Source organism: Topomyia yanbarensis, chromosome 3, assembly GCF_030247195.1.
Source record: "Topomyia yanbarensis strain Yona2022 chromosome 3, ASM3024719v1, whole genome shotgun sequence".
NCBI classification, from domain to species: Eukaryota; Metazoa; Arthropoda; class Insecta; order Diptera; family Culicidae; genus Topomyia; species Topomyia yanbarensis.
The window spans coordinates 83,656,432-83,683,377 of record NC_080672.1 but is presented as its reverse complement, the minus strand read 5'-3'; the positions used below and the strand labels follow the sequence as shown (position 1 = coordinate 83,683,377).

The following is a 26,946-nucleotide window of genomic DNA, read 5'->3' as shown; positions in this document are numbered from 1 at the left end:
TGTATTTTCTATTCACTTTTGGTAACAGTCTATCACATGGAAAACCTTATAATAGTATCACAAAAGTGATCCACATTTATTATGCTATTTTAAAAACTGACACGTAATTATAACTCGCTGTAACTTTCGATTTTACAGATGTTCCTCGATGAAATCGACAAACTCGGAAACGCGTGTGTAGACCGTTGGGTAACCATTGAACGCACAACCGTATCCCCAGGAAACAATGCCAATCACTTGACCTTTGTAAACCAGAGGACCACCGGAGTCACCCTGACATGCATCGAAACCGGCACTACCAGCACACAGATGAAATGGAAGAATAGCACCAAAGTTTGCGTATGCCTTTCTGCAGGCCACATTTCTCACAATTGGCACAGCCACTTTCTGTAAACGGTTCGTGCTTGGTCCTTGATACTGGAAAATAAAAAATAATAACAGGGTCAGCTCTCATTGCTTTTGCCAGTATCATCCATTGTTACATAGAGTCCACCCCAACCGGCAATTGACGCCAGAGCTCCCTGCTCTATTTGGAATGACTTATTTGGCAGTGTAATTGGTTGAATCGTCGCACCAAAGGTCAGGGCCTGTCCTAATCGTAACACTGCAATGTCCCAATCCAACGTCCAATCGTCGTAGTTCGGATGAACGAAAATCTCCGATATCATCACCAGTTGACCTCCTTCATTCCGAAATGTGGATCCCGCACGAACAGAGAACTCACTGGGTTCAGCATTGGGACTAAAACACCAAACGTTATTGTAATGCGATCAAAGCCGGCAGTGAATTTCTTCTATAACTCACTAGTAAACACAATGAGCTGCCGTCAGGATAACATTTGCGCTGAGGATAGAACCACCGCAACTATGGGATCCGGAGCGGCGCAACGAAACCTGATACGGATGATCCTCGATAGTCGTATCCCGGCCACCTACAATACGCAAGTCTGCTCGAGGAACGGCTCCGAAACAGGTCACTGCCAAATTTAACAACAACACTACAGTCTTCATCTTTGTTGGACTCCTACCCGGACCACCAGTGAGTCAAAATGTATCCGTGAGCAAGGTTTTTATATCACGTAGCATGTAAAATTAAAAGCCCTACATATCTCGAGATGTAATTTTTGTATGGCTTCGATGGAAACGCTCTGATAGCGCGAGACTCCATTTGGGTTTGTTGGGAACAATGCCGGGTTGAATCGATCTAATTATGATTATGTCAATGGAAGTGCTATCGAAAGGAAATGTTCAGATCAGCGATAGCAGCTGGAAGAGATAGCTGGACCTAGAAATATTGAAGCCGGGGTGAGGACAGAACAACAACTGGTTATATTCGTCGCGCGTAGAAATGTATTATTCTGGGAATTTTGTGCCTCAACCAGTGTAACATTAGAAAAAACCTAATTTGAGATTGACAATGGGACAAACACAGTGATATATTTCAACAAATGTTAATTGTGAATATTGATGAAAACAGGAAATATTTTTACATGTTCCATAGCAAAATTTCAAAAACAAGTAGAATTTTTCTCTAATGACGCCGAATATCTGAATGAAGACTCGACACCTCAATCTTTTGTTCACCATTTTATCTATGAAAGTAAATCAAATCGAGAAAAATATCTTCAACTCCTTCTTGAACGAGTAGCATTTTTCCACAGTTAATTGTAAGGTACACCGGGGAAAGTTGTAATGCGGGGTAAGTTGGAACGGAAGTCTGAACCTTCACCAGAAAAGAGCAATCGCCGAGATTATTTTTTATGCAAAAAGCTTCCATAAAAGCACCTTTTGAATACCAGAAGCGGTAGTTTGAAACATCTCAACGATTTTCGTATATTTATTTATTTTTCGTCGTTCGCGAAATCAAAAACCTCTTTTTCCTAATCGATCGAAAAATGTTATGGTTGCAGATTATTACTAAAAAGTTGTACGTTAATCAATCATTTAGGATCTATCAAGTGTAGTAATTATGGATTGTCTGCTGAGAAACCATTGTTCACCTTAAATTTTTAGCGTTCCATTATACCCCTTATTTTGACGCACATTGGGGCAAATTGAAATACATACAGTTGGAACGACAATAATAATTCACTAATCTTCAAATTGAGATTGATCATTTTGTTTTAGCATCCGTTATCGTCCGCTAGTACACTAGGAAGCCAACTAAATATTTATTTTACAATTTAATAATCGCTGCGCAATCTCAAATTCAGTCGCCAATTGCAGTGTGAATTTTCCGAAACCAGTATTCAGTTTCAACGTATCTCTCACACATTCACTTCCAAGCCAACTGAACTTTCACACAGAATCGAATCGCTTCAGTGCAGGGAAAATATGTATTCATTCACCAATCAACGCATTAATTTGTTATTATGTGGGCAATAAGTGGCATATTTTATATTTTCGAGCATAAGTGAAGTGGGAAATCTATGCCTGATGTATTTTTGCTCGATAACTCAGTTAGAATAGAGTCAAAATTCAGTTTGCAACTGAAATTGAACCGAAAATAACTGAATGAATGCGCTACACTTGGTCTCTGATGGTTTATATCAAATCTGCTCTCTTAGCAATGTGAACGGACGGACACTCGATCTAGCCTTCGTCAACGACACGAACGTGTTCGAACTGATGGAGCCTCTGACATCTATACTTAAGGTAGACCCTCACCATAAGCCCTTCGTCTTAAGATTTGACGCGTGTTCTAACGACGGCGACGATTCTGATACAACTAATGACGACCTCAACTTCAATTTTTCTCGATGCAACCTCGATGAAGTCTCATCGGCCATTGGCGCAGTCAACTGGAACGATATGCTGGATGGAAATGATTTGAATCAGGCAGTTTCGGCGTTCTACGAGGCTATATATGGAATTCTTCGTTGCAATGTTCCTAAAAAACGTACCACTAAAAAGTAGATTATAAGTACCCGTGGTGGAACGCTGAGCTTGGCCGGCTGCGCAACGTACTACGGAAGCAACGTAAGCGATTCTTACATCACAGGACCGACGACAACAAAGTTATTCTTCGACAAATTGAGCTGCAATATGAAACAGCCCGAAACAGTGCATTCGATGAGTATCTCAACCAAGTCCAATGCAACCTGCGGAATAATCCCTCGACATTCTGGAAGTTTATAAATAGCAGAATACGCTCCGGGGGTATTCCAGAAAATGTTTATCTTCGAGACAAATGTTCACAGTCCACAGCCGAATCGGTGGATCTTTTTGCAGATCACTTTCGAGATGTATTTACCAGCCCTCCTGTCTACCCATCGCAAGACTACCTTAAAACATTGCCAACCTATAATATCAGCCTCCCCTGCCCTAACGTAAACGTTACCGATGTTTTGATAGCTTTATCCAGCGTTGACCCGTTGAAAGGGCCAGGTCCGGATTGTTTGCCCCCTTTGTTCATAAAATATTGTGCCCGAGCGCTTTCTGTACCAGTAAGCATTATTTTCAAGCGCTCGATCACGGAAAATGTTTTTCCAAGTGTGTGGAAAGAAGCTGCTATAGTTCCTATCCATAAGGCAGGAAACACACACATAATATTGAAAACTATAGAGGGATCTCGCTTCTGAATTGTTTGGCCAAAGTTCTGGAAAAGTTTGTTTACAATGCAATGTACGCTGCATCTTCACACATAATTGATGAACGTCAGCACGGCTTTGTAAAGAAACGCTCGACAACTTCGAACTTGATGACGTACACAAGTTTTCTAGTTCCAGCCGTCGAGAAGCGCCAGCAAGTTGATGCAATATATTTTGATTTCGCTAAAGCATTCGACAAGGTGCCGCACAACATTGCGGTTATGAAACTGCAGCGATTAGGATTTCCTCCGTGGGTAACCAGGTGGTTACAATCTTACCTTTCTGAACGATACGCTTTTGTTAGAATCGGCACCACATGCTCAAGCGTATTTGAAACGCCAACCGGTGTCCCTCAAGGAAGTCACGGGCCACTTATCTTTATATTATTCATCAACGATCTCTGCACCCGCATCAAGTCTGGAAAACTACTCTACGCTGATGATCTGAAAATCTTTCGCTCCATTGCTTCGGGACTCGATTCAGCTGTGCTCCAAGAGGATATAGTCAATATTGAAGAGTGGTGCTCGCTGAATGGAATGCAGATCAATGTCGATAAATGTAAGGTGATAAGCTTCGGGCGCTCGACAACTCTAAGGCGCTGCGAATATACCCTTCAAGCGTGTGTCATCGAGTACGTGGAATCTATCCGTGACCTGGGAGTGTTATTTGACAGAAAACTTCGCTTCGCCGACCACATCACAGCGACAACGGCTAAAGCTTTTGCAACATTGGGTTTTTTGAAACGAAACACTGCTGACTTCGAGGAACTCACTCTGAAATCTATATACTGCGCACTGGTCCGTAGCATTTTGGAGTACGCTGTACAAGTGTGGGCGCCGTAAAACGCCGTGCAAAGCAATCGATTAGAGCGTGTTCAAAGAAGCTTTGTACGGTTTGCTTTAAGAAAACTGCCTTGGAACGACCCTATCCGTTTACCACCGTATAATAATAGATGTATGCTACTAGATTTTGCCAACGCTGGAGTCACGTCGTACCTTTTTGCAAAGAATGTCCATTTTTGATATGTTGTCGAGCAATATTGACTCTCCTGATATTCTTTCAAGGATTAATTTGTTTGTTCCTCCTCGTGTTATAAGAAACCGACCGGTTTTATGGATCCCTAGGCACCGTACAGCATACGGCCAGAGTAATCCGGTAGATAGATGTTCTATTCTATTCTATTCTAACCCTTACACAGCCAGTATTGAAAAGCATCCTGGAAAACACTGCAGTTATTCTGTAGTGTTTTTCTTGTCGATATTAATATTTGAAGCATATTTTCATATATCGCTAATATTAAAACGGCCAGGCCTACTGTGCAGAGTTGGGATTGAAGATGTTTCAAAATTAGACGACAATTAAATTATTCATTTAATGAATAAGTTAATCAACGAATTTTTTGAATCTTAAAGGAGGAAGAAACGAGGACAACCGTACCAACCGTTTCAGTTTAAAGGGGATATAATAAAACGTTGGGAGTGACTTGGCTAAGAAGGTTAATGTCACTCCTTTGGTCCTTTGGGATGGGACAGAGGTATTTACACCTTGCCCTGGCTAATAAGCCTTGGTTAAAGCGCCTTTACTCGCTCTTAATTGGCGGCCGAGAAATCCGGATGTTTTTTCGAACTATTCTGGCTGCTTCTGAAAATTGGAAAATCTGACCAGCAACAATCGTACTTTCTCTTATTCTAAGGAAGGGAATCACGTCGGAGGTAGTGCGCATAATTCGTACAATGATGTGCTATAATGCGCACTATCTCCGACATGAGGGATTACCACTAAACAAGCGAAAAAACGACTGTGCCGGTCGGACCCTCCAGTCCTCTACTGCAACAATAATACTAACGACCCAACCAACGAATTTCAAAAACAATCTTTTAGAAAATGGCAAATAAATCTGACTTACGTATAATAAGATCATCCAGAATGCTGTCATCTATATCTCTCGTGATGGCGGCCTTGACTCCCACACACAGAATACTCATGATTTTCTGGATTCCAATTGTAGTTGTTGTTACATTCAATCGAGCCCAGGAGATTCCTTATTGAGCCAGCTATCGCTTCAAACATTTTTTTGAATGTTGAACACTCCGGAGTGAACGGCTTTGTCGGGTTCAACGAAACCTACAGCCAGGAGGTCACCGGAATGAACTAGTTCGGGGTTTGCCAACTTTGAGGGGATTTCCTTAGGTAGGGTCGCTTGCGGGTGGATGCCTGTGGTCGTATCTCCTCGAACTCAGTCCGCTTGGGCACGAACTTCTATATGCAAAATTGTTCTCTTTATCAGCTGAGTTGTTGAAAAGCAGCGAACGGAAAACTTTATTTTCTCAAAAACGTGTCAGGAGCGAAAAAAAACACCTTCATCGTCAGAGGTTGCTGCGATCGATCCCAGAATAATCCGGTAGATAGATGTTGCCGCAAATTTAATGAAACTTCCGAACTCTTTGACTATCATATTACTAAATTTAGTTATAAGTTAGCGATTATAAACTTTTAACACATTAACACTTAATCTGTACGGTATCTGCCGAAGATCGAATAAATAAATAATACAATGCACGATTGAACGACAAGGCATACAACCGAAGCATATCCTTCAGCGCCAAGCGTGATTTCTCTTTCGTTCCTCTTTTACTCGGGGATGTCAATATTTCAGACTACTAGGTAGTATAAAGGGCTTGAATTTATTATTGCTGTCCTACATGTTTTATATCCTGATACTTTCATTTGCTGGTATTGATTAAAAAACAATTGTATTCTGTATCATCAATTAAATAAATAAGTTCAATGTTTTATGAAACTTATCGGATAAAATGTATCAAAATAATAAAAATATAATTTTTCTAAACTATTGAATAATTCCATATCAACATTTGAATAGGGCTAATAAGATTTGTAAACAAACTTTTGTTTTGCTGATTTCTCTTAATTTGTTATAATTTCAATACAGAAGACATTTGAAATTGATTCTACCAAGGGTAAAGATGTTGATTCATGTGTATCTTTCGTGAAATTCAACTCGACAGCGGAATAATGAGCGAAATAAGTTTGTTTACAAAAATCTCATTAGCCCTTTTGAAGAATTGATATTGAATTTCTACATACACATACATTTGAGAAACTTCATCCAACCGCACCTTCTTAAGTTTTCAATTAAAAAAAACCTGTTTTAATCCACCTAGCGGTGCAATCGTGCCTTTCTCATTAATCCAAACTACACAGAAAATAATTGTTCCCTAAATCGTGAATAAAGTGCCATGAATCCGAACAATCACATTTTTCGTTATGAAAACAGGACCATGAACAAAAATAATGTATTTTATAATTATGTTCAATTTCCCTTCAGTAACGCTTGTTTTAGTGGAACTATTTGATTTTGTTTTGTGAGCTTCAGTCACGGTTTCCGCCAAGTCATTTCTAATGCGATTTTCAGTACGCAAACTAGTTCCCAACTTTATGAACATTATTCATAAAACCAAAGGTTGACTCATGATGATTTTAATAGATATAGGAGCCTTAGTTCACAAAATCAAAATATGCTGGATATGTTCTCGTGAACTATTTCGCGAAATTCAAAAATAGTGTTCATGAATCCATTTATTTCTCGTGAACTAAAATATGGTTAGGTACGATCCAATATCCGTGCTCGTGAATTAGTTCGCAAAATCATCAAATATTTTTCATGTATTCGTGAACAGGTTCATGATTCCTAATATATGTTACGATCCATTATCCTTGTTCGTGAAATAGTGCACGAAATCATGAAATATAATTCATGTATACGTGAACTGGTTCATGATATCTAGTATAAGTCACAACTTACGTTCATTTTTGTGAAATAGTTCACGAAATCATTAAATATTATTCATGTAGTCGTGAACTGGTTCATGACGCCTAGTACATGATTTACAATCTATTTTGCGTGCTGGTGATATTTAAAATATTTCGCTAATCATTTACAATTTCATGCAACATGATAATGAAATTTTCCCGTGAACTATTTCACAAAATTTGTAGAATTATTCGGTGAATCATTGATACACGGTTGCGTTTCGGCTTCGCCTCATCAGAAACCGACACTAACTTATTGTCGGAATAGATTACGCGCCGGCTTTAGAAGCCTTTACTCATAACTAAAATATCACGATAACGGGAATAGAAGTTACAAAAATCGCGACTAAGATCCTGAAATCATGAATTTAAATCCCGCTAGTCTGACAGAAAAATGCGATAGTAAACTCATGAATAAGACAGCACAATAACGTGATGAGAAATCATAAGAATCGCGAATAGGCTCTTGAAATCATGAACATCTTTTGACTGTCGGCTGTATATTCCCAAATCATGAACTAGAATCACAACAAAAACTAAACATGTCCAGGGAAAAACAACAGTATCCTAACCAAACATTCTAATGTAACGCCATGTATCTATTCGGGGTGAACTATTTTTTTGAAAATACGAATAGTTTCATGAATTCGGGGTTTATTATTCATAATTTCAGGAACTTGGTCATGGGTTTCGTAAAATGTTCAGTTCACGAAATCGCGACCTTTTGATCATGAATTTATGACTGGTTTTTTTCGTGTACTATTTCATGACTGGTTACGTTCAATATAATGGTGGAAATGTCCATTACATATTCAGTACGTTTTGCACATACATATAATGGATCGACAACCACGAACTTGAGAAGCTATGTGTCGAAGCTGAAACACTTGAACCCAGCAGCGGATCCAGGAGGAGGGTTCGGGGGGTACGGACTCCGCCAAAAAATTTCAACTTGTTAACAAATTTAAAATTAGTTTTAATTTTAAAGTAGTTTTCAAACTCAAAACCATTTCAAACAAAATTTTTCACTGGTTTTACAGACTTACTAGGGAAGTTTATTTTGGAGGAACTAGGAAATTTTCTTCGGGGTGGGGGTGCGTAATTGATGAGGGAAGGTGGGTTTAGGGAAGGATGTTGTGTGAGGGGGGGTTAGACCGGGGTTAGGTTGACGATGTTCAGATTGATTGCATAACCTTTCTATATGAGAAAGACAAAAAAGTAATGTGAACTTATAAATATGGTACATCTCTTTTTTCACTTGAACTGCCATAACAAATGAACAAAAACGTACCAGGGCTTCAAAATTTCGAGAAACATCGTTGATTAAGCTTCAAAACAAACGCTTAAAAATTGGTGCAGCTTGTTTGAATAGAAAAAAAGTTATTCTGAGAAATTATGGTGAACGTATAAATGTGGGACACACTGTATTTCCCCATGAACCCAATGTCAAAAACTTCAAGCAAAGTGAGCGGAGGTCTAAAATTATCTAAATGATATGAAAATTGGCATCTGAGTTTACTTTGCTATTTGTCACAATAGGACCCTTTGAGATTTCGAAAATGAGTGTTTATTGCAATGCTCTAATGCGGTAGCGAGGGTGACCAAGGTGGGGGGTATGAAAGGTTGAAATGTTAGGGTAAGTGGGGGGGCGATACTACCCAAACTGCATATTATACCTTCCATTTGAGACTTGTTTTGCAATTTGTAACTCATTTTAATTATTTTTGCATTATTTATACATATATTGAATACCGGTTTTTTGCTTGTGGCCATAACACAGGAACCAGAACTCCGATTCAAAGGAAATTTAATAGCATTCAATAGGAATATTCTAGCTTTCATTGCAGGCTGATTTTGTGGAAATCGAGTCAGACATTTCTGAGAAGCAGTTGTGAATTCAACTCAGGAACATAACCACTTTTTCGAAGCTTTCGGTTCCGCCGAAGTTGTCCAATGTGGTCAACGTGGATATGATTGGGCATCAATGAGCTGAAACTATAAATCCAAACATTTTCGAACACATTTAATGAAGTTTTGCATCTTTTAGATATCATGCTGATTCCGATTTATATGTGAATTTCATGCGTGACCCCACTCTTCAACCTGTAACTTCAGAACCGGACATCGGAATTTAATGAAATTTAATAGCAGCCTATGGGAACGTTGTACCTTTCATTTGAGACTAAGTTTGAAAAAATCCGTTTAGCCATTCCTGAGTAACCGATGTGCTTATTTTTGGTCACATGCATACATACACACGCACACACACACATACGCACAGACATTTGCCTAACTCGACGAACTGAGTCGAATGGTATAAGAGACTCGGCCTTCAGGGCCTCGGTTAAAAAGTCGGTTTTCAGAGTGATTGCATAGCCTTTCTATAAGAGAAAGGCAAAAATTATCATATTACTCAGGATTTTAGAACCTTAACGATTTATGCTCCATTCTGTGTGCACTAGGCTGTCCCAAAAAAACCGATGTTCGAAAAGTCATGGTGCTCAACCCTATAATGAAAGATAAGCACATTTTAAGCACTTTTGTAGAGCAAATCAAGTTTCTAAAAAATCATCTAGAGGTTCCGCAAATGCGATTTATGAAATTGGTCATTTTTGAGCAATATTGTCGTATATAAGTGGTTTTCGCAACTTTTTCAAAGCCCAATTATTTTCAATATATTTTTTCATTTTTCTGTGGACCTCAGAGAATAAATCCCATTTAAAAGTTTTTTACAAAAAGTCCTTATATTAATTATAGAACCTCTTAATCACGGCAAAAAAAAATATTTTTTGGTTAATTTTGAAGAAAATCCACACAAAACGAATGTCAATAATTTTTTTTCAATAAACCAAAGGCATGTTTTGGAAAGTACTGTTCATTGCAAAAATTTTCGTGAACAAATGTTGTGAAAATTCGGTCGAGGGGCTGAGATATAGCATTTTTAGTAAATGCTTTCAAACCATGAAACTTTGCTACATTTTTTGAATTGTTCAATATCTCAACCGTAACTTGACCAGTGTAGGTATATTGGGTGTCAAATAAAAAGGATTTTTCTCAATCTTACAAAGCATTTTCATATGTTGAATCTACCATCTTATTCTAAGGTAGTTATTGAGAGATTTATGGGATTGTTGATCATTGTGCATGATCAACAATTTTTTCGAATAAGAAGAAGTGATAACACCAATATTGCTATAACCTATGTAACATTCACGATTGATTAGATTTATTTATTAATGTGAATATATGCTAAGTCTTGTAATAAAACAGTCAAAATGAATCCATTTCTTATGTTATCGAATAAATATGGCATGATTCAAGTTTTAGAAGTTATTTTGACTCTACGTATTTTGGGTGATAGTCAGTAATAATTCATTTCTATCAGTGTCATTTTTAGAGCCATCTCGTAGATTTCTCCACATAAAGCTATTGTTCTTTCAGTACGACCATTACTGTCATTTAAGTTTGAACGAGAAAATACAGGAAAACGAAAATAGCAGTTTATTTCCTCACCGATTTTTGCCAAGAAAATCAGCTTATATAGTATTAGTACTACTGATTAAATTTAGTGAAGATTTAGCAAACGCAGTAGAGAAAAATGAATTATCTCGTTGTAAATTTTTGAACCATTTTCAGTTTAACTTTAAGATTTCCGAACAAACTTTGACATGCCTGAAACGATTCATTGTAGTCCATGCTGATTGATCTGTGTTAAAGACAAATTCAGTTATACCGAGATATTGGAAAATATTTTGGGCAACTTAATCTGGTAGCGTACAGAGATTCGAGCTGTTTTACTCTGATCAAGAATTTCCCAGTACTTTTCTTTTTTTAGCTTTTACAATCAATTTTATCATGGATGTCTCATTAAGCTAAATATTTTGAACCCACGATACCAGATTATGTTATCCAATCTTTACTCCAATATTTCGATACAACTTGTCTTTAACACCGATCAATCAGCACGGACTACCAAGAATCGTTTTAGGCATGTCAAAGTTTGCTCGGAAATCTTGAGCATGCTCGGAAAATATTTCAGTAATTATCAAACTGTACGATTATTAGCTTCATGTGAAGAATTCAACAAAGATGGCTCAAAGAATGGTATTGATACAAACGAGTTATTACTAACTATCGCCAAAAACAGAAATAGCCAAAATAAATCTTCCAAAGCTTCAATCAGGCCATATGTATTCGATAACATATCAAACAGTTTCAATTTGAGTGTTTTATTACAAGACTTAGCATACATTCACATTTATAAACAAATCTAATCAATCGTGAATGTTACATAGGTTATAGCAATATTGGTGTTATCACTTCTTCTTATTCGAAAAAGTTGTTGATCATGCACAATCCCATAATTCTCTCATCCCTTAGAATAAGATGGTAGATTCCACATATGAAAATGCTTTGTAAGATTGAGAAAATCCTTTTTATTTGACACCCAATATACCTACACTGGTCAAGTTACGGTTGAGATATTGAACAATTCAAAAAATGTAGCAAAGTTTCATGGTTTGAAAGCATTCACTAAAAATGCTATATCTCAGCCCCTCGACCGAATTTTCACAACATTTGTTCACAAAAATTTTTGCAATGAACAGTACTTTCCAAAACATGCCTTTGGATTATTGAAAAAAAATTATTGACATTCGTTTTGTGTGGATTTTCTTCAAAATTAACCAAAAAAATATTTTTTTCGCCGTGATTAAGAGGTTCTATAATTAAGGACTTTTTGTAAAAAACTTTTAAATGGGATTTATTCTCTGAGGTCCACAGAAAAATGAAAAAATACATTAAAAATAATTGGGCTTTGAAAAAGTTGCGAAAACCACTTATATACGACAATATTGCTCAAAAATGACCATTTTTCATAAATCGCATTTGCGGAACCTCTAGATGATTTTTTAGAAACTTGATTTGCTCTACAAAAGTGCTTAAAATGTGCTTATCTTTCATTATAGGGTTGAGCACCATGACTTTTCAAACATCGATTTTATTGGGACAGCATAGTGTTCACGCTTCCGCAAAACTCGCGGAACAGTCCCTAGCATTTATGATAACATCAAACATGTGTATTATGCAGCGATTGGTACAAAGGCCAAACTTTCAACTCATGAAATCATATCATTTCAACTTACCCCGCTACGAAGGGCAAGCCGAAACAAAGCACTTGAAAATTGGAATTTTTAATAATCACTATATTTCTTAACTAGATGTATGAATGTTTATTTTTTATCAATAATAAACAGAATGTACTAATATATACCGCTAGCAGATTGGAAATTGTTTATTTTATGATTTCGTTAGAGAAGTTCAAATTTCAACTTTGAAAAACCCGTTTCAACTTGCCCCGGTGTACCTTAACTGAAAAGCATACAAAACAGCAAAGAAATCACTTACATAAAGTTATATAGAGCTGCAACTTTATTTTGTTATAGAAAGATACCTTACTCTCCATACTGCTGTTGCAGCTCTTGATGCTTCAACACTTGCCGCAGCTATTCCAGTAACCGCTGCTGCTCTTGTTGATGTTTCTTTCGCTGCTCCTTTCATCTGGAGAATGCCATTACTGCACGGAAAAATAAAACAACCCAAAGAATAAGTTCTTTTAACTCACTTTTGAGTTAAGCTTCGCTTTCGCATTTATTAGTGTTGTCAAAAACAAAGCAAGAGATTCGACTTAGTCGAGGTCTTACTTTCAGTAAGGTACTTTTGAGTTGTTTGGGGTATGCTCAAAATAAGGTAAATTCAACATAAATTTTAGTATGTTGAATTCAAGGTTGAGTAGGTTGGGTTCAGGTCCGGACCTGGTAAGGGGGAAAAGGGGATGGGCTAGATTCAGGAACAGGTCCGGATCCGGCTATTGGTCCAGATCCGGGAACTGGTCCAGATTCGAGAACTGATCCAGATCCGGGAACTGGTCCGGTTCCGGGAACTAATCCGGATCCGGGAGGCTCGGATTTGCGAACTGGTCCGGAGCGGGAGCTGTACGGGTTCCTGGAACTAGGTCGGATCCGAAAACTTTATTTTTTATTTCGCTGTCCGACCTACCTAATTTGGGCATGAGTCCGCCAGTAATCCGGCTGGTTTAACTCAATACTAATACTATCATAGAAATCGACTGAATTATCCTAAATACGAACAGAGCCGAGGTTGACACATACTGGAAAAGTGTTTGGTTGTGTGATGAACATACATGTACAGCTGGCGAAATTCGTCATTCCACCGTTTACTACCTTTGCAGGAATATGAGTTTAATACCACAATGCGCAATTGCGTGGTCTGTTACAAAAAAGACAATGGAATCTTACCCAAAAGTAATAAAACAAACCCGTCGGATTTTGGGTGCATGCATGTGGGAAAATTCAAAACATCGATGGCAACTATCATAAAAAAATCATAGGAAGTCGCACGAGAAAAAAAAATCCACGATTTTTTTTGTTTGAATCACTGACTTGATGCAAACTCTTCAACTTGGTCAAATCACACTAATTTTGGATTTCAAAGCTTGTGGTTACGAAATTACGAACCAATTCAAGAATCCATAGTAGACATCAATTTTGTATTAATATGAAGAATCTTTAAAACGTAAATATAAAAGATCATATGTTGCACAAGCGATTTTAAATGCATAAATTGGTTAAAAAGCAATCTTTATATTTTTTCTATGGAATAGGGATTGAAAGCTTTCGTTTCACATATTAACATCGCTCGTAGATCTTTTCATAAATTTTTTAACAAAAATTTCCTTAAGTATGTATACGACTATTGGTACATCAACCCTATATGGAGCTCAAAATTTCAACAGCACTTCAAACACTGTTTGTTAAACAATGAATAACTCAATCTGCAATTAACTTGCACACATAGCAGTTTCCTAGAAGAATTTCGCATCAGCACCATCCGCAGTTATACATCATGTTCAGCTTCCTAATATCCTTTACACTGAGTTTTTCTCTTTGGCCTAGAGTTCGATTATCGTTCTGCAAAGAAATACTTCGTTAATTAGGAACAACCCAACTATCATACTACCAATTTTTCTAACCTTTACAATAATCGTGTCCAGACCATCCCGGGCAAAATGTGTTGGACCAAAGTTCATTATACTGTCCACATCGAAGGGAATCCCATAGTCCGGCACGGACGCTCCTCCGTACACTTGTAAATCATTCTTGTGTTTCGGTCGAACATGATCTAAATTGATGTCAACGTAAAAATCACGATCCAAGGAGTTGGTCTCGTGAACGAATCCCAGCACGTGAAGCAACTGGTGAACGATAGTGCCTTTCCGGAAGCACTCAGTCGGTGAAAGATTCATTCGATTCAAGCCCCGATTGCGACCGAGTGTAGACCAACATCCGGTAGATTCTCCGGAAACTACCAGATACGCGTGCTCGTGGCTTCTTGTTATGAACCGGATGGAGCTCAACTCTTCGATTTCTGCCATTGCGTCTCGGATGAGTTGAGCGTGTTCCAATGCTGCAAGGCATACCGATGACCGATGAGGATTTCGTGGGTTTTATGGAGAATACTTACATAAAAATTCCGCATCCATCACATAAGGAACCAAATTGTTGATCCATTTGTCCACTTCTGTTATCAAGGGTTCACGCCCGGCTTTTATTGTGTCTACTTGACGTTCAGTTAAAAGTAGGTCTCCTTCGTAGTTACCGGTTCTGGTCTCACAGTTGTAGTCATCTATTGACATGATTAGTTAAGGTGATTATTGTGAAACAATTGTATTCACAGAGTACATGAATATTACATTTGGATCTTGTAGGTAATGAATCCGATGAAACGAATAGAAAACAAATCAGCGCGAGATATCTCATACTGGACGATGGCTTCTTCGGAAGAGGTCCGGAACGGTTCTGAGCGACTATTTCCTATGCTGGTGCAAGTTTTATACTGAACCATGTGCAGGAACGGCTTTGATTGAATGAAAGGAGGAACTGCACGGATTAAACGATTCTTTGGAATCGCTACGCTCGGTTCCAGCAGTATTCATTCAAAACCTACAACCGTTGAATGGAGATTCTCGGAAGGGTTTGCTCATTGCGCCATTGTTCGTTGGCTTATCTGATATTTCTCGTATGAAAATGGATTAGTTCTGAAGTCACATATTTACTTCCTGAGATAAACATGTACAACTTGATTATGAGAATGGTATGGATTTGATTTTTCAGAATTTTGAATAAAACCGTTAAAACTTAAATAAAACAACTTAAAAACGTTGTTCAATTATCTTCGCTCCTTAATAAAACAACGATCATATTGTTAAAATTGGTAAAAGGGCATGAGACTGATTATCTCAACACAAACTTCCGACAACATTATCACGTACGAAAGCTGATGACAGAATGTACCAACACAATGTGGAAAAATTCACATCATAAACAAAATTAATAAAAAGAGTGATGTACTAACACCGATATAGAATTAACCTTACTTAAGACCAGCTTTGATTAAAACTCTGGGCATTTTGAACAAATTGCTGCAAAAATCGTTACTTCGATATTTTTTCTGAACTGTAGGTATAAAGAAGCACAAAATGTACCAAGAAATATGAAATTCAGGGAAACAAATCCCACCTATTTTGAATAGTCCAATCGAAAGACAACCGCAGTTGCAAGCACGTTTAAACTGGTTTTAACAATAATTCAATGCAACGAAGATTTTTTTCAGATTTTAGTTTTTATCGTTAACTGAAACTGCTACTGTGAAATTCAATCAGATAGTACCGTCTGTACGCTCGGGTATACTGGGCCAGGGCCAGGGGCACCGGGATTTCGGGGCCCCGCAATTAGGATGAATATAAATTCATTCTATAGACCAACGATTTTCAACCTGGGTGCGCAGGCCACAAGGGGGCAGTGTTAGCAGGGATCCGCGAAGAAAATTATTTATCTCGCAAGGACCTTTTTTAACAGACTGAAAATAATATTTGGATAGTACAACAAATGGATGTTAAGCCGTTGTGATTACGAAGGGGTCCGTGGAACGGAAAAGGTTAAAACTGCTATAGACTATACTTCAATGAAAAGTCGCACTCAATTGTTCATAACTTTTAAGCGTGTGGGTAACAATAGATTAAGTTTCAATTTATTGTTACCAACAACAATGAAACGTTTGGTACATCCTGTATACAAAGTTTCGAAGGCACCGAATCTTAGCTAACCAACCAGACGATTTTGTTTGGCAAGCGATTTGCGAATGTGGCAAAATATTCATTTCTTCGTCACGTCGGAGTCTGTCAACGGACAAATCCACATGGAAGCGTTCAAAAGTGGCTTCTTGAGATCCTCGACATTTTTTGGCTGGATTTGGCATGTTTCATTCTGCCGTTCGTGCAATCCCAAAAGAAGTTTAAAAATGCCTTTGTCTACATTTATCAACGCTTCAGTTACCATCGAGCGCTCAGTCGAGATAGAGGTCTTTTGTTGCCAGTCCGTAAACTCTATAGCGACAAAGAATAGTGCTAATCCGCGTTCAAGGTTATTTCGCGCACTCTACGCCTAGTCGATGTTTCAGTATTTTCTCCCGTCTTTTGTGTTTCTATTTCTGAGTACCGTTAGCCGGTCAGTGACCAGTGAAGCAGCGTTCTTCTAGTAAGCCGTCTCGATCCGTTACATACACAAGTTAAGTATTAGTTTACGTGTCCCCTTGGTTCTTTTACTAACGTGCACTAGGCAATAGGCCCGTGCAAAAATGACTTCCCCTGACGGCGGTTCATCTCAAGGTGAGATGGATGTCGAAACAAAATCGGCTCAAAGTATATCCAAGCTCAGCAACCGGGCCCTTCGTGATCTTCTTCCGGACCAAAGAAAAAAAGTGTTTGAATCTATTGCAGATTTCTCGGGTTCTGGCGGATCGGTATTCGGCCGTGACAGAGATATCGAAAATTCACCCTGATAAGCTTCGGGTGGTTGTTAACAGTTTGACTCTAAGCAAACGATATTGCTGGCTACAGGCCCTTTACGAAGGAGTACAGGGTGTATATTCCAGCTAACAGGGTTGAAGTCAATGGGGTCGTTTCCGATTCGAGTCTGAATTGCGAGGACCTGCTTAAATATGGGACTGGCTGTTTCAAAGAAAGCCAGTGAAGATCCTGGAGTGCAAACGTTTGCATTCAGCATCACTCGCAGCTGACGGGAAGAAACCATATGTCAACTCAGATTCTTATCCGGTGACCTTCGCCGGTTCTGCTCTACCCAACTACCTCCTCTTTGACAAGGTTCGTCTACCTGTTCGCCTCTTTGTGCTGCGGGTCATAAATTGTGCTAATTGCAAACAATTAGGACGCACAGCCTCCCATTGTAGCAATAAACCCCTTGTGGGAATCATGCGGATGATTCCTGTGGAAGAGATGTCGAAAAGTGTCTCTACTGTGGGGGAAACCCACATGATCTCCCTTCATGTCCCGCGTACAAACAGCGCGAGGAGAATTTTAAGCGTTCCCTTCAGGGACACTCTAAGAGATCTTTTGCAGAAATGCGTAAGATAGCTACCCCACCTGTCTTTACGAACATCTATACCAACTTGTTCAAAAATCAATATGTAATCCCCTAGTTTTAAGTAATTTAAAATGTAAAACAAAACAAAATTGGCACCTTTAAGCTAACGCAAACCTGCCTTATCAAATAAACGAATTGTAAAAAAAAAAAAAACCAACTTGTCTACTGACGAAGGCGACTGTGATGAACCCCAGGAGGGAACATCTTCTGCTGTGCCTAGAAGCAATAGAAAAAAGAGGAACATTTCCTTTCCCAAGCTTCGTCGTAAAGGCCAGAAGGTGTCTCTTCATGGCCCCCCTAAAATAACTACGCAAGTAAGTACTGGTGCAAAACCGAAGCAAGTCGCTCCCGGTCTCAGTAACCTGAGCTCAGAAAAGGAGTTTCCAGCACTTCCAGGAAGATAAAAAACCCCAAGGTTCCCATAGCTCAGCCAGAGAAAGAAAACAGCGCTGGCTTAATAAATTTCTCTGACATTGTGGACCGTATTCTGACCTCCTTAAAAGCATCTTGATAAGCTTTCTCCCCGCAGTAAAAACATTCTTGATGCAGTTCACTGCGAAATGGCCTCTCCTTTCAGCGATCGTATCCTTCGATGGCTAATTCATCGAACGAGGTCAAGGATTTAATCACTGTTCTACAGTGGAATTGCAGATGCATTATCCCGAAAATCGATTCCTTTAAAATCTTACTAAATAACTTGAAATGCGATGCATTTACACTATGCGAGACATGGCTTACTTCAGAAATAGACCTACACTCCCACGATTTTAACATTATTCGTTTGGATCGAGAAGACTCTTACGGAGGAGTACTTTTGGGGATCAAAAAGTGCTATTCTTTCAACCGAATCGACCTTCCTTCGACACCAGGTATTGAAGCTGTCGCTTGCCAAACCAGAATTAAGGGCAAAGACCTTTGCATTGCTTCCACCCCTAGAGCCTCAGTCAGCCACCGACGGCTTTGCGATATTGCGGAACTCCTCCCCGCACCGAGGCGAGTTTTAGGTGACTTCAACTCCCACGGTACGGCATGGGGCTGCCGTCATGACTATAATCGATCTACCCTATTCCATGAGCTTTGCGACAACTTCAATATGACCATTTTGAACACGGGTGAAATGAAACGGATTCCTGCCGCACCAGCGCATCCGAGCGCCTTATACTTGTCCCTCTGCTCAACAGGGAAGGTAGTCTCTGATCCCCACGGCAGCGATCATCTGCCAATCGTAATTAATATTGCTAACGGTTCGGGCCACCGAATGCAATAAATGTTTCGTATGACCTCACACGAAATATTTATTGGAAGAGCTACGCGTACCGAGTTGACACAAGTGCTTCCTTAGGAAGAAGAGTACGGGTTCCTAACTGGCTTGATTCTCGATACCGCGATTCAAGCTCAGACTTAACGCGTACCTAACGCGTGCTCTCGCGAGCGTCCTCCCAACCCATGGTGGAACAAAGAGTGCTCAGACGTGTATGCGCTGAAGGCCGCCGCCTATAGGACCTTCCGGGACGACGGGCTACCAGCTAGCTACCGACAGTACTCGATGTTAAAAACGCGAGTTTGATGAAAGCCAAGAAACGTAGCTACTGGCGCCGGTTTGTTGCCGGGCTAACGAGAGAAACATCTCGATGAGCACTCTTAGTTGCATGGCCAGGCGCTTACGAAACCGAAACAGTACTAACGAGAGGGTGGAATATTCATACTGTTGGATATTCGGTTTCGCTAAGGTTTGTCTGAATCCCTCTGGAAAAAGACTAGCCATCCCTATCGTTTGATTACCATGACGAGTCATTATCCAGAGGGATTCAGCGTTTTTAATAGGTATGTAAACAAAGAAAACTGCAGTTTACTATATTTCTACTTAATGGAGAACAATTTGGGTAAAAACTATGTTTTCCCCATTAAGGAGAAAATTGTTTAAAACCATCTTTGCGCGAGAAAAGCACAAAACCTATAATTAAATTAGATATGTAATTTGCGTTTCGATTTCGTCTCATCTGAATCAGACTTAGTAACAGGACTAAGCTAGCGCCGGATTGATTGCGCTAGCTCAAAAAAAAAACGGAAACACAATTTGTATTCCCGAGCAAACCACTAGTCAAGTGTGATGTCCCGCAGGGAAAGCTGCAGTCTAAAATTATTGTAAAACATTATATTGCAAGCCATAGAGGAAACCAGGGCTGGTTAACTGAGATTTGGTTTCGAAATGTCTGCGCTCATTCTGGTTAGACTTTTTTTTATTCATTTCGTTTATTTGATAGGCACAAATGCGTTAGCTTGGCGGTGCCAAATTCTTTAGTTTTTACATTATAAATATCTTAAAACGAGGAGGTTACAATGTTGAAATATTTTTTTTAAGAGAAAAATTTTACAGCTATTTTAAGACTAGAAATAAGATTCTATATACAAGAGAGGGAGTAAAAGATTTTTTTATGAAGAATTTTAAAACAAGGAATTTAGTTTGATATACAAGAGGGGGAGTAGGGTTTTACGAAATATTTTACAGTTATCTCAAAACTAACAATATAGTTTGGTACACAAAAGGGGGAACAAATATTTATGAGAAATTTCATAGATGTCTTAAAACTAGGGATACAGTTCTATTTACAAGATGGAGGACAATAGTTTTAACGAAGAGTAAAAATTACAGCTATCTTAAAACTAGGAATACGGAATACAAATTTAATTTGTTATCGGAGACTTATGCTTGGTCAAGATATTCAGAGGGGGGTTATTTCGAAAATCGGTGTAGCAGCAGTTGTATCAAGGACAGGGGAGAGAAGGAGTAGATGGTGACCGGGAGAGAAGAGCAAAACTTGCAACTTTCGGGCAAACGGGAGATCAGCGAAATAAATTAGCGCCTCAGTCTAGTAGGTCGGATTGGCGGATGATATTCTTCGGACCCGCGGGGAATCCTTCAAGAGTCATCGGACCTCGAGTCACTCTCGCTTCAGTTTCCGTAGTGGTAAGGGCGACGGCGGTTACATAGTGGCACTCTTGAGCTGAGCGGTTCCACAAGGCTGGAGGAAACTTCTAAAAACGAGAAATAAAAGAGAGGGGCTAAATTGGGATATTTATCGTTTTTTATGTAAGTCTAAATAAGGGAAATATAAGGGAAATCGCGAATTGCCAGAATATCACGAACTGGAATATTGGACGGTCTACCTTGGGCCCGAAGGGAGTCCTTTAACTGAGACCTGGCGTCACAACACCCGGTGCACACCCAGACAACGTGCTCGATGTCGTGATAGCCCTCGTCACAAGCGCACAGACTACTCTCTGCAAGCCCAATACGCCGCAAATGCGCATCCAATGTGTAGTGGTTCAATCTCTTCCTTCATGGGTGTGTCGAAGAACACAGTAGAATCAGAAGTATCTAGGAGACGGACGCGGTTGGGATTATACGAAGAAGGATTGATGCTCTGTGCCATGTAGTCGAAGTACAAGGTCATAAATCAGGTTTGAGAATTAAGCTCGACTAGCCTCTCGAAGTTTTAAATCACCAACGGGTTCAAGATGTCGCATCGGATGAGTAATCGATATGAGAGTTCCCAAAAACGATTTTTCAGCAGTAGCCCCCTTAATATTTGAGAAGACTGATGCCATCTGCTCTTTACTAGCATAGGCCATTTGGATTTCTGTAGAAAGCGACGCAAGGCAATCGTTCGTCCCTTTGCCTTTGCGGAGTCAAATTGTGTATCTGACAGTAAGCCATTTGCTTCAACCCAATTGTCGAGGCGAAACACGATCATTTTCTCGAAAAACTTCCGAATACAGGACAGCATTGCAATCGGTCGATACGAGTTGTGTTCGGAGACTGGTTTTCCTGGTTTTTGGATGGCGATGACCTTCACTTGCCTCCAGTCATGAGGGACAATGTTACCCTCAAGAAACTTATTAAATAAGTTCAACAAGCGCCTTTTCGCAGTGTCAGGCAGATTCTTCAACAAGTTGAATTTGATTCTGTCTAACCCTGGGGCGTTATTGCTGCATGACAAGAGAGCAAGTGAGAACTCCACCATCGAAAACGGTGTTTCGTTCGCGGTATCGTAAGCAGACGTGGCGCGGTACGTTTTCTGTACCGGGACAGAGTCCGGACAGATCTTCTTGGCGAAAGCGAATATCCAGCGGTTTGAATATTCCACGTTCTCGTTGGTACTGTTTCGGTTACGCATACGTCAGCCGTACCCCAAAGAGTGCTCATCGCTGTTTCTCTCATTAACCCGTCGACGAACCGGCACCAAAAACTGCGTTTTTTGGCATTCATTAGACTCTTCATTCGCCTTTCTAACGACGCGTACTGTTGATAGCTAGCGGGTAACCCGTCGTCCCGAAAGGCCTTATATGCAGTGGATTTCTCCGCGTACAGCTCTGAGCACTCTTTGTCCCACCACGGGGTGGGAGATCGTCCAGGGGAATTCGCGCCGGGAACCGGTTTAGTCAGAGCTTGATTCGCACTGTCGAGAATCAAGCCAGCCAAAAACCTATACTCTTCCTCCGGAGGAAGTTCTTGAGTGGATTCGATTTTAACGGATATCGCGGTCGCGTAGCTCTTCCAATCAATGTTCCGTGTAAGGCCATACGAGACATTGATAGTTTCTGATGGTTTTGAACCGGTAGCAATTTAAATCACGATAGGCAAATGACGGCTACCTTCCACATGCAATCTAACTGTAGCGATGTCGAGCATAGCGATAAGTCCAACGCGCTTGCGCGTGTTGGTGGTGTAAGAATCCGCGTCATTTCTCCCGTGCTTAAGATGGTCATGTTGAAATTGTCGCAATGATCTTGGATTAATGTTGATCTATTATCATCGTGAAGACAACCCCATACCGTACCATGCGAATTAAAGTCTCCTAGAACTAGCCGCGGCACAGTGGGACGAGCCCGGACTTAAGTCCATATATGAAGGTTATGCGATATTCTCACTAGTATTTTTCTCGTATCAGCTGAGCCATCAGAGACATTTTCGCGAGATTTTAGGTGATTTGAATGCAAAATGAATTTTCGACAGCTTTTTGAAGGGCATAACTCAAGTGTTTTTTGCATTATTTGACCATAGGAACTATATACGGTTATTCTCGTTTTTCAAAGAAACGGTTGATTTTATGAATTGCATTACTTCACCAAAATTATCCGTGTGATAAAATTACATCGTAAAATCGCCAAAAATAAGTCACTAGTTGGTTTAGTTAGTGTTTAGATAACTGTTTGTCATGATTTTTTATTGAATTCGAACTTCTAAAGCGATAACAACAACGACGCCCGTGAATGCCCGCGATCACACTATGCTCATTCGAAAGCTTTTCATTTTCTCTTTAAAATGAGCCTATGCTAGTTTTGCGAAAACTTGCGATAAGCAGTCAAAATTTGAAAAAACTGTGAATGGAGACGCATGGTTATTACTGATATTTAATTTGAATATTCACTTTATGACTAGAATAATGACACTAATTTATGCACAACTTTCAAATAGCATTTAGAGCATGATCTACAAGGGTTTTACTAGTGATCAAGAGTAAGGAGCCGAATGGGAAGTATGGTTTTTAAGTGGTAAAGGAATTAAGAATGTTTAAAATTCAGTAAATATTTTCAACCATCTGAAACGTGTCATAAAATGTTTCATGAACTATTTTTGCTAACTTACGCAATAACTGTCAAATTGAGTGAACACAGTTGAGCTCTAGTCATTTGGTGAGACTATTTTTTCCGACTTTGCATAGCACTGATATAGCTTAAGGGTATGCGATATTATCTAAATAAAATAAGACCATTTTTAAATGAACCATACACGCGAAAAACGGATTTTGGATTTATTTTAATTTAAGGTATAAAATAAGCAATCTAAGGAACTTAAAACACACCTGCGAAAACAAAATAGTCAATCATCTTGTTGATTAGTGAATGTAAATTAATATTCCACTAAGACGCTCAAAATGTTTGTTTTGAAAATGAAAAAAATGTAGTTTTCATACCAAGTAACCCACTAATGAATTAAACGTTCCAAAATAAGACAATCACATCTTATTTGATCCTTAAAAATAATATAGTCATTTTTAAAGCCCCATAATGAGATGTCAATCAATTCGTTTCAATACCGAAAATAAATTTCAAAATTACAATTGAAAGAAATCTTTATAAAAGACAAAATATTTACTTTTGAGCCACTCTAATAAGTAGTAAAGTTAATTTCTATTTTCTATAACCAACATAGGAATTCAGCGCACAAAAATGTCTTTAAAAAAAATTTGAACCTTCACAACAAAATAATAATTTTTGAGCCACCCTAATGTATAATGAATTTTTTTTGCAAATGTTAATATAAAAAACGATTTAGCACACAAAAATTAATATACACAAATTTTAAGAATGATTTAGGAAAAAAAAATATTTTTGAGACACCCTAATGAATAGTAAATGTTCATTTTTGAAATGTTTTAATATCGAAAACGAATTCAGCGTACCAAAATTACATAAAAACGTCCTATATGAACCGATACGGAAAAGTTTGGACTTTAGTCCACCTTTTGTTCTAAATCGTGCCACTGTGCGCGGTGCCGGTAAGAATTCCGTGATATTACAAAGCGTTCGGTGCCCTACCGAAACTCTAGGAGGAATGTAGATGGAAGCAATGCAAAGGTCTTTGCCTTTGATTAGAACGTGACAAGCGACAATTTCAATGCCTGGTGTTGAAGAGAGGTTAATTCGATTGAAAGAATAGCACTTTTTAATCCCTAAAGGTACTCCTCCATACGGGTTTTCTCGATCCAGACGAATTATATTAAAGTCGTGCTAGTTGAGATTTATATCGGAAGTTAACCAAGTTTCACATAATGCGAAAGCATCACATTTTAAACTATTTAGTAAAAATTTAAAGGAATTAATTTTCGGGGGGATACTTCTGCTGTTCCACTGTAAAACAGTGATCGAATCGGTGACCTGGTTCGATGACTTAGCCATCAAAGGATACGATCGCTGCAAGGAGAGCCATTTAGTAGTCAACTGATTCAAAAATGTTAGCACTTCAGGGAGAAAACGTATCAGAAGGCTTTTAAGAGGATCAGTAATATTGAAAGCTGTGAAAATTAAGTCCACGATGTCAGAAAATTTCATTAGTCCATTACTGTCTGTTTGAAAAAGAGGGACACTTGGGGTTTCTGGTGTCTGTGGAAGTGGTGGGTACTCCTTGTTAGAATTAAAGTTTCCAAGCCCTGGAGCAACTTGCTTCGGATTTTTGGTAGCACTTCCATTGGATTTATAAGATATTGTTGGCCCACTCTCAGAGGAGGTTATCTTGGGACGCTAGGCTAGGCTAGAGTTCTCCTCTTCCTGGACTCCCCCGGGTTAACGAGAGATGTTCCCTCTTGTGGGTCGTCAGATTCTTGCTCAACGCGAGCCAAACCAGCAAAGGGATTTTCATACAGGACTGATGGCGAAGCTTTCTTTAGCATTTCTGCATAAGAGCGCCTCGAGCGTTCCTTAAGGGAGCGTTTAATTTTATCCCCGCGCTGTTTGTACGCAGGGCATGATTGAAGAGCATACGAAGGGCCCCCGCAGTAAATACACTTTTCAGTTTCTTTGCCGCAAGAATCATCCTCATGCTCTCCCTGTACATTTGCTGCAGCTCATGACCCGCGGTACAAACAGGCGAACAGATAGGCGAACTTTGTCAAGAAGGATGTAGTTGGGAAGAGAAGACCCGGCGAAAGTCACCCGAAGCGAGCCTGATTGAGAGTAGGTAGTCTTACCTCCCTCGGTGTTTGCGGTATACAATTGTTTGCATTCTAAGATCTTAATCTGTTGGAGTGAGGGGCCCTTAAAGCAGCCAACCCCGTGCTCCAACAGTTCTCCGCATTTCAGGCCCGGTTCGGACGCAACCCCATCGATTTCTACGGCACGTACAAGGCACGTACGCTTTAAATTCCCGCGTAAAGCGCTCACAGCAAGCAATCGCGTTTGCCTGGCCGAGGTCATTCACTAGAACACGCATCTTGTTTGCCCGAACACGTGTTATCTGATTACAAGGTAAAATAAGAAAAAAGAGAAAAGGAAAGAAAGCAAACGAGAGGAAAAAACAGACAAAACTTATCTGCAGTAACGTCGATTGTTCCGCACCAGTAGCGTTGCCAATGTTCCAGATTTATCAGGAATCTTACAGATTTTTCCTAACTGAACAAACATTAGTTCAAACCAGACATTTTGCCAGATTTTTTTAAATTTTGCCCGATTTTTTCAGATATTCTGAATTCTACGTTACACCCCAGAGGCAATGCCATTATACCAAATTTATCTGGCACAGCTAGAGTTTTTAAAGCTTCTAGCAAAAAGATAAACCTCTCATTCTTCCAGATTTTTAAATTTTAGAGATTGTTACACACAATTTTTGGTAATCTGGGTCATATTTTCCAAAACAAAAATCGATTAATGTTCTATGAAGACCAAAATGTATGCCAAATTTCGATGACTTTGAGATCGCTGGCAAGTGACAGATTTTTTCATAAATTTTTATTTGAACTGCTAGATTTTCTTTGAAAAATAGTGGCAACCCTGCGTACCAGCGAAAACAATACACTGGGCTTGCCAACGGCACCAGCAGAATGACAGCCAACAAACGAACAAAGGCTTACCTTCACTCACTGAAACTTACACACCGAACACCACTGTGAAGTATAACGATCTGCTCCGTTGAAAGGCTCGGAAACAACTGGTTAGACTTTTTGATAAACGGTTTGCGCTGTCATGAAGATAGAACCTTTGACCAAATTGTGAATTTTCTCATTCATAAAACAAAATCAGGAAAAAGTTATCAACAATCGAAGGCGGAGTTAAAAATTGGCCAACCAACCCCAGGACTAGAGTAAGTTGGCCGAGTTTGGTAAATTAAGTGAAACACATCAAATGCATCAGTGGAAAACGTTAATTAGTGAGAAAACATCATTTCGCACTATGGAGGTGCAAAAAATCCACCCTTTACTTTTTAGTCTTTTAGACATTTTTAGACTT

At 39.3% G+C, this 26,946-nt stretch overlaps 2 protein-coding genes across 2 annotated transcripts; both read right to left on the bottom strand.

Moving 5' to 3' along the window:
- LOC131689960 (trypsin-3-like) lies at positions 1-1,034 on the bottom strand. The gene is made up of 3 exons (XM_058975377.1): positions 805-1,034; positions 483-741; positions 1-417 (listed from the first exon to the last, which is right to left on the bottom strand). The coding sequence occupies exons 1-3, from the start codon at positions 1,008-1,010 to the stop codon at positions 133-135; spliced, it is 750 nt and encodes a 249-aa protein (XP_058831360.1). The 5' UTR covers positions 1,011-1,034; the 3' UTR covers positions 1-132.
- Positions 1,035-14,319: 13,285 nt separating this feature from the next.
- On the bottom strand, positions 14,320-15,320 carry LOC131688450 (zinc metalloproteinase nas-14-like). Its single transcript, XM_058972711.1, has 4 exons — positions 15,192-15,320; positions 14,963-15,124; positions 14,472-14,905; positions 14,320-14,409 (listed from the first exon to the last, which is right to left on the bottom strand). Exons 1-4 carry the CDS (start codon positions 15,256-15,258, stop codon positions 14,320-14,322), a joined length of 753 nt encoding a protein of 250 aa, XP_058828694.1. The 5' UTR covers positions 15,259-15,320.
- Between the last annotated feature and the right edge of the window lie 11,626 nt (positions 15,321-26,946).

Bases quoted from the DNA above. Each gene is read 5' to 3' on its own strand.
- LOC131689960 (XM_058975377.1), bottom strand. From the start codon at position 1,010: ATGAAGACTGTAGTGTTGTTGTTAAATTTGGCAGTGACCTGTTTCGGA. The intron at 742-804 runs GTGAGTTATAGA...TTGGTGTTTTAG, and splicing joins GCAGCTCATTGTGTTTACTA to TCCCAATGCTGAACCCAGTG. The intron at 418-482 runs GTAACAATGGAT...TTTATTTTCCAG, and splicing joins CCGGTTGGGGTGGACTCTAT to TATCAAGGACCAAGCACGAA.
- LOC131688450 (XM_058972711.1), bottom strand. From the start codon at position 15,258: ATGAGATATCTCGCGCTGATTTGTTTTCTATTCGTTTCATCGGATTCA. The intron at 15,125-15,191 runs GTAATATTCATG...TCATGTCAATAG, and splicing joins ATTACCTACAAGATCCAAAT to ATGACTACAACTGTGAGACC. The intron at 14,410-14,471 runs GTTAGAAAAATT...ATTTCTTTGCAG, and splicing joins TGGACACGATTATTGTAAAG to AACGATAATCGAACTCTAGG.